This window comes from Tetrao urogallus, assembly GCF_951394365.1.
Source record: "Tetrao urogallus genome assembly, chromosome: 10".
Lineage (NCBI taxonomy): Eukaryota > Metazoa > Chordata > Aves > Galliformes > Phasianidae > Tetrao > Tetrao urogallus.
In genome coordinates, this window is record NC_136823.1 from 7,847,553 (window position 1) to 7,860,625 (window position 13,073).

General features: G+C 34.6%; 1 protein-coding gene across 1 annotated transcript in view; it reads left to right on the forward strand.

The window, feature by feature from the left end:
• The window catches only part of CACNA2D3 (calcium voltage-gated channel auxiliary subunit alpha2delta 3), a gene marked incomplete at both ends in the record, with an annotated part of 393,832 nt that overhangs the window by 270,377 nt on the left and 110,382 nt on the right, over positions 1 to 13,073 (forward strand). Inside the window, 3 exons of the mRNA XM_079540355.1 lie at positions 1,830 to 1,847; positions 12,081 to 12,152; positions 12,930 to 13,010. Coding sequence (XP_079396481.1) covers positions 1,830 to 1,847; positions 12,081 to 12,152; positions 12,930 to 13,010 — 171 coding nt within the window. The remainder of the gene's footprint in view (positions 1 to 1,829; positions 1,848 to 12,080; positions 12,153 to 12,929; positions 13,011 to 13,073) is intronic.

The window sequence follows — 13,073 nt, forward strand, 5'->3', positions numbered from 1 at the left end:
TGGCATACTCCATTCAGCAACAAATAGCATGGAGCTCTGTTTTGCCAACTCTTATTTTAATGTTCTCTTGAGAATAATCTTGGTAAAGGCAAGAGGACTAATTTCTTAAAAGAAAGTATGTAGCATCCTTTTGTGTAGTAATTATCAAAAGGAAATCCTCACTTGCATTTCATCTGACTGTCCAAGTTGTCCAAGTTTTGACTGGTGAAACCTGTCCAAACCATACGTTACTGAAGAGACGTGCTCAAACAGGAGTGAATTCAAGTTCTGAAAATGATCGATAAAAATTATATTGAGCATACTGGTATTTGCATGAGGGTTAAACTTACAAAGTCATACCAGAGCATTGTGTATGTGCATACATTTGTGGTTCCTATTTTTGATGAGGTTATTGATTTCCCACTACTACCTTAAACGTATCTGCACTGTATACGGACTTGAAGTTTTCTAATTTACTTTGAGTGTTATCTGGAAGTAATAATTTCTGCAGTGATATTCCGGAACCTAATATGCATATGTTGCCTCATATACATTTACTGTATTTTAAGCACCATTTTGTAGAATATGATGTACAAATTAGCTGATTGACAACCCCTGAGTTTATGTGTGCTAGCTTAAGCAAACTATGGAGTTCTTTGAAGTTTATTCTGAAGGTGGAAATTTGAATATTGTTCTTTATTGCAGCTGTCTTTACACAGATTCTGATGAAAGAATGCTCATGATTTTAATGTGTTATATGAGAAGATGGTATTAAAAAAAAAAAAAAAAAAAAAAAAAGAGGGAGAGAGAAATGTCTGTGGGAAGATCAGTAGAGATCCTGAAGGTCTTTGGCATTTGATATTAACTTACCTGCCTGTTCTGTGTTCAGCCGATGCCTGTAAAGAAACAATTTGTGTGGGAAAATGGGAATTTTTGAGGTGGATTTAGCACAAGGCTAAATTGCTGTGTGTAGCAAAATTCTCTGAGGCTGAAAGTAAAAAGAGAAGAGTTTTGAAAAATTACGAACATATTGTGATGATAATAGTTTATTTTTCTAAGTTCCTCTCCATTATCTGCAATGAGTTTTTTTTTCCTTAAGTGGAAACAGAACTCATTTTCTACTCTGATAAATAAGGTGTTCGGATGTAATGGAGTCTAATGCCTGCTCTCCATACTTTCTTATGTGAGTTGTTTTTGTAAATACTTTATGTACAACCAGTTATAGGGTAATCTTGCTTAAGAACATGTGTCATGTGAATAGTCATATATGCATAAACATCTTGTGTTTGCATATATGTGTGTCTAATCATACTTGTTATACTATAGACATGTTCTTCTATGCATAAATTGTTGTATTGTATGCATATATGATAGAATGTTTGCTAAAACAGGCACTACTATCATTTTGTTTTTCTTTCCTGAGAATTCAGCTACTTTAATGCAACAAACTTCTCCTAATGTCCGCTTTATTCTTAATAACTATAGATTTAGAACTTTACAAATAAAGAATGACTGGTTTTAAATTGAAACTATCTTTATGTTGAATTATATTTGTGTACAGCAAGATGGAACTACTTCGCAATTCAAGTGTGATACCATATCTGATGAAAAAATAATCTGTTTCTAGTAGCATGATATTTAATAAGTTGATGGTACTTTTGTGACACCTAGCAGATAAGCTGTCAAATAATGAACTAAGTCATTATAAACCCTCAGTGTAAAGTTAATTTCCTTGGATTCTTTCTTTTATATTTTATTACGTTTGTGATTTTATGAATACAACAGCTGAAGTAGCTGTTCAAATTTATTTAATGTATAATGATTGCTTGTTCTGTTTTGTTGTTTTCCAGCTCCCTCAGGCTCAAAAGGTAAAATATTTTACTCAGATCTTAGTTATTCAAAGTAATTCACCAGTCCTTCATGTTTCCATGGTGTCATGAGTTTGGTACAGTAGTGATCAGTGAAACAGTTCACTGTACTGGGGCCCTGGGCATCAAAGCAATGCATTATGGCTGCTAAGAGCAGCTCTTCAAACACATGAGCTATTTGAACACAATAGGCATATAGCGGCCTACAACTTGAAAACAGCAGGGAAGTTATTTTATCAACAATTTGAATAATGAAAAAAAAAATGAACTCACCCCATTACTGTATGTGAAACATCTCTAGATCATTTTTATTTCTATTATAGAGACAGCAGAACCCATGTTATAGCTGGTACCCTTTCACTGCTCCCCACTGTATCTATCAACACCTCTTTGAATACATCTGACATTTGACTTCTCTAATAGGTTGCAAGCAGTTTTTATATAATATGCTTTTTGAACAACTTCTACATCGGTATGGTATGTTACCAGTCACTTCTGCACATCATGAAAGCACAATGATTGCGGCACAGTCTAAGAATTGCTTGATGCTTGTTCCCTCATTCTTGTATATTTCACAAATATAATCAAAGCTTCTAGAAAACAGAAAACCTAGATGCTGTTTTGTGGGTTGTGATTTGAAGCACTGAAATGGAAAAATTAATTGAATATATTGGGGAACAGCAACACCTACTCATTCAATTAATTCTCATTCTAGATAAAGCACTTTTAATATAGAATGTCATAGAAATTTAAATGCATTATTTTTCATAGCCTTTGAATGATGATAAAAGTTGGATTTTTAATGAAAGCTATAGATCAAGTGATTATCAGTGAATATGAATAGCTTTTGGGGAATGGTTAGGGCAACCATGGACCTCAAAACTTTAGAATGGTTCCTTAGTGTATTCAATGTATTTTTTAATTTAAAAAGCAAGAAATCTGATCATGGAAACTTGTAGCTTTATACTGCCATGTATATTTGAGATTTTCTTGCTCATGGATCTCAGAAAATCGTGTTTTAAATCTGTAGGTAGTATGGTAGTCTGTCACACTGGACTATGTCCATAGTTTGTTCTTGTGTGCTCTAGAGCCTAGCAAATGTGACATTGTGGTAAGAAAAGTTGCTGCTGTTATTTTTTCCTCTGGAAATAGGTGGATTAAAATTCTTTTGTTTACAGCTTCGTGAACAAATAGAAGTGCTAAAAGATTGGCTAACCTTGACTTAATTCATGTTAACCTACTTGTTTATGCCAAATACTTCTAACAGTTTGCAGAAAGAAGACACAGGGTGAGATTAAAATATGCTGTTGGGGAAATTTCTATCAGGCTGCTTACTAGTGTCATGTGATACTGTATATCAGATTGTAATGTCTACATTTCTGAACTATTAAATAATATTCTGATACAAATTATTCAATTGTGTAACCCTCAAGCAAATCAATGCAGATCTATAGCCGCATACTTTGTATGTGTGTGCCATAATATATGCCTTCATGTAGAGAAAGAGGAGAGGGGTGGAAAGGAATGAATGAAGGGGGACAGATAAAAATAGTCTCTGAGGTTTTTTGATAATTTCAGGTAAGAATGAACCTTTTCTTAAACATAGCCTGCTATGTTATATTATAGTATATTATATTATTATATTATTATGTTATAATATAGTATATTATATTAATATATATTATATTATATATAGACTATGTTATAGTCTACTATGAAGATAGTAGACTTTAAGGCAGGAAATGCTGATTGATATTTCTTACTGACAGGTTTACTTTGCTCCTAGCAAAATGATCTTTATGAGGCTATTTTACATGTGATTATGAAAACTTTTCTACTCTAGGAGTCTTCTTCCTGTCCCTCAATCCTACCTTATTTGAATCTGTATTTTCTCTTGGATTCCCTTGCAGAGAATCACTGTGGCATTGTGCTAACAAAATCCAGTGTCTTAGCTCAGAATCTAAATTATCTCCTCTCTGCTCTTCAACCAACTAAACCTGAGCAAATGCTTCGTAGCTGTATTTTTCTCATATCCCTATCTGAGTTTATTATGACAGCACTCAAAACTTAAAGTTCAGTTGAGTGCATTGAGATTACCAGATATAGGGGCTTGCTGATCAGTGTTAAACTGGTCAAGAGTTAGCCACAGTTATACATGAAGCAATGAAAATTTTAATTGTCAGTTATTAGAAGCCAAAATTTTCTTCCATTAGGTGCCACACAAAAATATTGCTTAACATCCAAGTTTTCTTCCAGCAAGCCAGAATGTAGCAAACACAACACAAACACCAAGCCAAAGAATCTCTATCTCCCTATCTGCAAGGTGAAGGGAAGCAACACAGGACTGATACACATTTGCCTGTATGAATGACTTAGTCACTAGTGTACATGTTTTGCCATATGGTGTATGAACTTGAACTGTATTTTTGTTGGATTCTATGTATCATATTGCAAATGTTTTCTCTATAAACATTTCAAACAGTCATGTCTCTCTAAACATATTCACTTTAATCTTCTAGTGATCTGAAAGAAAAATGTGGCACTCAAAGTTTACCTTTACTGTTTTATATCCATTATAAATACTTGGTCATCTTGATGAAATGTTATGTCTTTTATATGAAACATTTGGATACAGTCTTCTCAGTGTTTAGTCAATGTTCTATGGTAATTAGCTATCACTTTTGAAGACCACGGGTTCTAGTCTGTCTTTGACAGTTGAATAACAAATTGTTGAAATGCAGATTTGGAGTGCAGATGTAATGAAGTATGAGGAGTTTAAGTTGGATGTCTGTTGAAGCACAATATTTGACCAGAAAGGAGCTTTGCAATATTCTCTATAATTAAAATAGATAACGCTACAAATTAAAAATATTAAAATTACTAATAATGATAATGATAAAAAGTTCACCATAATTTCAGGTGACAAAGGTGCTTTAATATGATCATGTAGCTTTCATGAGAAATTGTGTCTAGGAATACCCAGTGAGTCTCAAGGAGAGCCACTATCCAGACAAATAAATGAGTGTGAATATCTTATGTCATCTGTATCGTTTTTCTGCATCTTTTTAGATAATCATCCTCCATGACTGTGAAAATGAAAATGATTATAATGAACTCATAACTCACATTTAGCAATTTTCTGATTTTCTCACTTTGGCTTCCAAAATGACCTTTATTATTGAAAAACATTTGAAAAGCAGTTTTTGTATTCATGGATGAACAAAAGCTATTCCTTTTTAATAGCTCAAAAAGGTGTTTGGTTTCCTAGCAGGAAAGCTTTCCTTGCTTTCTTGAACGAACACAGCGGGATTCAAATCTGTTGTCCTTCTCCTGCTGTGATGTTTTGTTCTACTTAGTTTTTATGAACAGGTAGAATTGAATAAATTAGGCACATACATCAGAAGCAGATAGCTGTGTTTAGGAACATAGAAAAAAAAGTTAATGGTTCTCTCATGAATAGAATCGTATTTCCTCCATATAGAAATGTTTTGATGATGTTTGTTGCCCAAAAGTTCCTGACAGCTTTCTTCTCTCTTTCTGTGTTATCCCTTAACTTCTGTAAGTAGTGCTTTGCCCTCCTTTTATCTTGATGCTATCATCTTTCAGCCATTTGGAAATATCATTTATCATTCCTTGCATCATTTACCTTCCTATACTTTGAAGTGTTGAATTGACTGTCACTGGGAATAGAAAATAAAAAATTTGCAAAGCTGCTGATTCACTGAAGTGCATGGCTAGTAATTTTAGCATTTTTACAAATTTATAGAAGCTAAATTGAATTTAATGAGATATAAAATAATCAGGTAGTAAACATTTTGACCCTGATTTATTATTCCTTTGTTTCAGTTTCCAGATGAGGTGCTATTATCTTTCAATTTTATAATGTATATAAGGTTGAGTGACCCATTCAGAAAATTGCTTTAAGATTTCTGCATACATGTTAAACAGGATCTTAAATTTAGTCTCCAGGTGTTTTCCTCACACTCCTCAACAAGTGACTTGATATTTAATAGCACTGAGTAAACAATTTGCCAGTTTTAACTGAGAAAGCATTTTAAACTGATGGTCTTTGGTGTTTCACTTTTGTGTGGCTAAACATAGACATATCCGTACAACTTTTAACACTCACACAGTTTCCTTTATGGTCCTGGACCGTAATTTATATCTAAACTAAAATAATAGCTATTCTTCATTCCAGTAGTCTATATAAAACAGTTAAAAGGTCAAATTCCAATTTTCTGATGCTACCAGCCTGTCTTGTGACTGCTCAGAACACAGAAGTACAATAGTCTGAGGGGAAGATGGCACAGGTGAAACAAGGCTAATCCTGACTGGAGAAAAGAAGGAGAGGGATGGACTGGGAATGTGTAGAGTTATTCAAGGTACTGAAATAAATCCTCAGCATGAAACTCATATTTCAAGTACATCCCTATGGAACTGCTGCCTTATTTGGATACAGTTTCAAAACTGTAGCAGCCAGTTTCAGCACTGATGCCTTGTCACAGAGTTTTCAGTGTTCCCGTGCCTCAAATTTTCACCCTTTTTTCAGTCCCTCTGAAGGTAGCAATGTTCTTCTCCATTTTTCAGCTTTTGCACAGGGCATATGGCTGTGTAGGCCAACAGACCTTCACTTTGACCTATTTCTCTGCCCTATTCCCTTAAGTCCTATTTCCTTTCAGGTCCACAGACAATGCTTCATAGGTCAGCATAGCTACGCAACTTTCCTCAAATACTTACTCATATGCCTCTGTTCAGCCTCCTAAGCTTGCTTCTTCATATTGTTTTTTAATTCTGAATTTTAACTCCAAATTTAAAATCTGTCCTGTAAATAGGACAGTTTGTGGAATTTTTCTGCAATTCAGACACTGTAAGTCAGTCAAGTGTGAAAATCAAAGCTGCTATTGTGGGATGGTGAAAAATCTAGGAGGTACAACACAGATCCAGGGAGATTAGAAATCAAAGGAATGTTACTGAGTTAAGATTAATCTACAAAGAAATTTGGTCATTGTTGTGGTTATTTTGTAGTTGCCGTGAATTGGTGAGAGATGGATAAATCTGACTTGACTTGATAATGTTCGGTGAAAGAGATATCCTGTTCAGCAGAACTGTTCTACTATTGTTGCAGTCTAATATTAATGCAGAAAGAAGAACTATGTTAAGAAAAAAAATAAATTTAAAAAAAAAAAACACAAAAAAATTCTCATTTAGAGATTCTCATCTAGATATTGTATAAATCAGGAAATGTAGGCTGAAAAGAATTAGCATTATGAAAGTTCACTTCTGAGCTGGGCCTGCTAGGATTTCATAATGTAAATCAGAGACATAATAGATTTTGTAAAAATAAAAAAAATTTCAGATCAAGTATTTTCTTGGACAATTGTCTTTTTAATACAGTGCCAAATTCTAGAAACTCTCTGGTATTCCCTGTGGTTATCTAAAATACAAAATCTAAACTCTGAAAGATACCAAACAACTACAAGTTTACAAACTCAGAATTTGTTTCCTTTCTGTGGCTAACCATATTTCAAAAATTAGCAACAAAATGCAGAATTGCCCCTTTAAAGTAATTAAAAAATTAATTTTTATATTGTTTATTTGGCATCTTTCATTTAGCAGTAACGATTAGAGAATACTCTTATTTAACAGGATTTTAAAATTTCACTTAAGAACCAGCTGAAGTGAAACAGTACTGCATATTTTCTTTGAAGGATCTGAAAAAGGATATGGGCTCTGATACTTGTTCTTCTGTCTCAGGAGATAGTGACTGCTTCCTCACTAGCACTGCCTGGCTTTGTTATATAAATACAAAATAACAGTAATATACATTAGATGTTAGTAGTAATAGAACACTAATAACATTGTCTTTGAAAATCTGGGCAGCTTGCTGTAGCTTCTCTTGCCTGTACACTAAGTGGGAGATGTTGATTACTGCACTCATTAGCTGCAGGTCTCAATCAAAGTGCAACAGTCAGAAAATGGCAAGAAGAAAGTGAACTGAACATTAGGGACTTCTTTTGTTCTCTAAACAGCCACTCTGTTTTATGGGGCAGCCTATTTTTCCATATTTTTTTTTCCTCCATGCTTGCAAATTATGGAAAAACTTTCTTGAAGAAAATGTCTGTGGAATTCCCGTGTTATAAGGTAAACCTGGGGGGTTGTTTTGTAATATGTAAGGCCCGTGTAAACATACTAAATTGGTCTTTGGAAAATAGAAACTCCTTCCTATTCAGTGGGAAATAAATATCTAACAGATTAAGGGGCATTTGAAAGGACAAGTATACTTAGTGCCATGCTGCATGTAATCAGAGTATTAAGCAGGAAGATGACTCCACACTTCTAGAGTTATTAAATAACCACTTGAAAGTGATCAAAGTGTAGTAACTGATATGCTGCTGAGTAACTAAGAGCTGGGGTTTGATGTCAGCCAGAACTTGGGTGCGTTAATGAATATGATGTTCCAGGTAAAGAATAACTAAGACACTTACTACAGATTGAAGAAACAGAAACTTGATTTATTAATACTATGAAGTGTAAAAAAAAACATTATTAAACATTGGAAAAAACAGTACAGTAGTAGAGGAGAATAAAAAAAAAAAAAGAATTCTCAATGTGGTTGAAGAAATCAGAGTTATTGGTGGCTCTGCATATTAATTCAGATGACATTCGAGCATTTGGATCAAAACTCATCCTTATATGTGAACAAAATGAATCCACCAGCAACATCTTGTTTCAGCAGACACCTTACAAATAATAAGCACAGTATTTTGCAAATATATATTTGTCATACCCTACCTGACTCCTGTGAACACTACCATCCTCTAGAATCTGTTGAGGTTGGTAAGGGTGAACCATGTAAGCTTAGAACAGTTTCCAATTCTCAGAAGGATGAAATATGCCAAATTAAGCATGTCTTCATAGAAGTAGCAGTGACTGTTAGTAGTAGTTTGTTCTAAGAGATTGGATAAGGTAAAGTCTAGTTAGAAATTGAGATTAAAAATGTGTTGCTTCAGGTTTGAGTCATTTCCTAGGGTTCTCTACTATATGTAACTCTTAACCACCCAGCTGATGAGACTATTACATTATATTCAAATGAATACTGTTCTCTGTATTCGCCCACAACACTAAAAATCCCTGTTCTTATGTGTAAATGAGTTGTTACCTGTTTAGAAGTAGGCACATTGTGCTTATGGATTAAAAAAATCATACCTTAAGAGGTTTCCTGTAAGAAATATTTGGTTACAGTATTTTCTTTTGCATGTCCCTACATGATTGTTTTCTGAGACTATAACATTGGCCAGTAGATAAGTTTGGAAATGAAAAGGGTTATCTACATATTGGGATGGGGAGAAAAGTAGTAAATAAGTAACTGAAGAGTGTATTACTCTTACTAATTATCGCACAATAATATGAAATTCTGAATAAAAGAACAGCCACTCAGAAACTTTATGATTATAAATTGTTATTCTGAATTTGTGATATCTAATATTTTACTTTAAACATTAACTTATAAGTATTTGCTGATGATGCAAAAAAGTAAAAAATAATAATCCTAGTAAGTCTGATAATATTAGTAATACATGATTGTTATTAATATAAGCAGTTTAGGAGGTTTTAGCAGTGATTAGAATGTTTCTGTTTGTTTATTTCCCAGAATTACTAAGCTTTTTGAACATTTGCATAAGCTGTCACAGAGTTCTGTTGTACGTCAAAAATTGTCAGACTTAAAAAGAAGAATGCAGAATTCCTAGATCATGGCTTCCTTTGCAGTTTATTCACAAACTCGTGCTTTAATTGTCCTAGCAATAATACCCAGTGGCTACCATTCTACTATTTCAAAGTACTTCTGTCAAAATGTCATTGCCCAGGGAATAAAGTTGTCCTCCCCTGGAGGTAACTCCTCACAATCTAACAGAAGTGAATATTGCAGAATAAATTGGTAACTCGATGAAACATCCCAAACATGAGTCATCGATCATCCAGTTATTTTCTGACTCCCCTTACAGAAGCAGCCAACAACCTGCCCATCTACCAAAAAAGAAAAAGTAAAAACCCATCAAAAAATAAAATCGCACTTCCGTGAAAAATGATTGCATTAGCAATTGTAGATACTTGCAGACATCACAATTACAGGGCAGTAATTATGTGCGTGCTTCCATAGTTGCTTTTGAGAGTTCACGATCAGTTCTCTTAAAATTTCCCGGGAACTCCATACTATTCTTTTTCCCCCATTTAAAGAATTTCAAACACCCTAAAACTTTACTGACAAGTCCTTTGGCTGGCATCCTACCTGATAAATTGTTACTAGTAATCCCTTGAGAGTAAGTAGGCTCACTGTAAAATAATTCCATAATGATACTTGACAAATTCATAATGTCAGAGATGAACAACCCTGGGCAATCATATAAAATCTCTAAACGCTCCAAGATGTCACCTCATAATCAGCAGAACGCTTTTTCAGTTCCTGGTGTACATGTGTTCAGGACTATTGAACATCACTACCACAGCAGGCTCCTCTCCATACGAATCATGTCAGTGTGCTTAACTGTACGACTCTAGCCAAAGAGGGTACATTCTTGGGCTAGTTCAGCTGCTTTTAGCGCAACCCCTGGACTCGGTGTTTTGTTGGGTTGGTATTTCTTTTGTTTGTTTCTTAATGATTTACTATTGTTTAATAGATCAAGATTTGTGTCAGGACTGGAAGTTAGGTATTTATTAAAAGGGAAAACAAAACAAATAATAGAACATGATCATGAGCTGGTTCCACCTCATGTCCCTGTTGATTCCTTATTAGATGTAAACCTTGATCCTAAAACTCATTTGTGTTTGTGTGATGTCTTCAAACATTCTTCCTCACCATAAGATAGTGCCATGCTTCAGTTGGGGAAACTGAAACTCTCCTGAAACAGACGGGGAGCTGCAAGTCATGTAACGTTCTAGATTTTCGTTGTCTAATTTATTAATGTGCAACATGATTCATGAAGCATTGTTGTAACAATATATGGGCTTTGTGTTCTGAAAATTTAAAGAGTTGATAGCTATTTCATTGTTGAAAAAAAAAAAAAGAAAGTATTGTTAGGAAAAAAAATTGCACAAATTCTCAAAAAATAAAAGTGTTTTAAAATACTGCCTGAGTTCAGAAAACATGATACTGATGGAGCAGCAGTAGGAGAATATCCCTGTTACAATTGGTATGAGTCTCACCTCCAAATTTTTTCAGTAAGATTGTCTCTCCTTGCGAATTTGGCTAAACACAGATACAATTTAGCAGAACTTAACTGTCCTTAGAAATGATAAATCACAATAAAGTCGTGATTATAACTGGATATGTCATACTTTTAAAAGTAGGATAAGCTTTTTAAATTTTAAATGTATTCCAAAATTATAGGGGCAGAAAGTGTTTGACAGTAACTCTCAACTTCCTCCTTGCGTTATCTTTCATATGTAGATGATGGAGATTCACAAACACACAGAACAGTGCTTGTTGCTTGAGCACTACAGCTAACACTTGCCTTATGGCAGAGATACAGTGAGAGATATAGCTAGAGAGCACAAATAGACAATAATCTGAGCAAAGCCACTCTGCTGTGGTCAATGATAAGCATGTTTCTCTTGAATGGAACCAAGGTCAGGTGATCTGTTTTCTTACTAAATTGAAGAAATATGCTGCAACCTGAAGTGTAGCATCAGCTAATGCTTCATGCCACCACTTAGTCCAGCAAACTGAAACCGGATGGAGCAAAGATGCTCTTGGGATCCTTACTGGCTGTCATCCTTTCTGCTGCAGTGCTAGCTGATGAGATCTCAATCTGAACCAGAAACAAAGTGCATGCAACTCATGACCTCTTGTTCCTAGCTGGGAGAAAACAACCCAAGGCAATCTTGGCATAGCTGACACTGGGAAAGATGTGGAACAGAGCTCCAGCTGCTTTGCTACTGCACATGCTGCTTCCACAATCCACATTCCAGCCCCTTCGTGTCTCTCACGGGAAATTGCAGTAGGAATGAAGAAGAAGCATCTTTCCTGCCAGTCCAGATGGTGGGGTGGGCAGAGCTGCTATAGCTGAAATGGAGCAGGGTAGGGCTGGGCTGGACTAACTGCAATTCTAAATTGATAAGCATCATTTAGATAAATTGCCTTCTCTCATTTTAATGAAGAAAATGTAATTGAAAAATGCAATCACGCCTGCAATTATTCCTTGGTTCTTAGAGATAATATTTCTTTTTTAAATATAGCTTGCTGACGATCAGGGATTGGTGTTGATGACAACTGTTGCCATGCCGGTATTTAGTAAGCAAAATGAGACTGTAAGTACTCAGACTATTTCTGCTGTGTGATCATAGAGTGGCTGCTGGGAAGTTGCTTTTAGGAGCCTAACAATGTTTTAGCCTTCTCTATAAATTTTTATTCTTTTCTTCTTATTTAGGCTACAGTTATTAACCCCATGTTGGCATAAAAATGTGAACAAATAATCCCAAATATGTATACCCTAGACACCATAATAAAACCCTATGTTTAAGAGAAAAACTCAGGCAACAGCACTCTCTTTCTTTTATGTTATCCTCTTACAGAAGATAATCCATATATTTTTCTTCTTTGTACTGGTAGGCTTCTATTGTGTAGGTCCAGAATTTAATTACTGGTACTTATATCATGTATGTATATGTTTATTTTTGTTAATTTAACTTAAGAAAATTATGCATACTTTATGCTTAGTCTTTCTCTTTTGCCTACTGAGTGGCAGGATAAATTTTGAATGAAGGGAGTAACACACTGCAGCTATATTTTTTTCATTTGGAAACTATTTCACATGGGAAAATTTTCTGTAGAGGAACTGAGTAACTACTGAAAGTTTGATTACCTTTTCTGTCTGAATTGCAGATATAGTAGAAGGGAGAACCATTATTGACTAAATGACTGCTTGATTGGATTAACAATACCAGCCTCTGCTCCTCTGCTTTGCCTACCTTTCAAATGATCTCTCTGATATCTAATCACTTCTCTAGAGTAGCTACAATGTTAAATTACTGGTGAGAATGTTCATTACCATTGTGTTTCTCAGTACATCTTATTGTTCTTTTCAGAGATCAAAAGGGATTCTCCTGGGAGTAGTTGGCACAGATGTCCCAGTTAAAGAACTGCTAAAAGCTATTCCAAAATACAAGGTAATTCACAAATGTTGATATATACATATATATATATATATAATATATATATATAATATATGT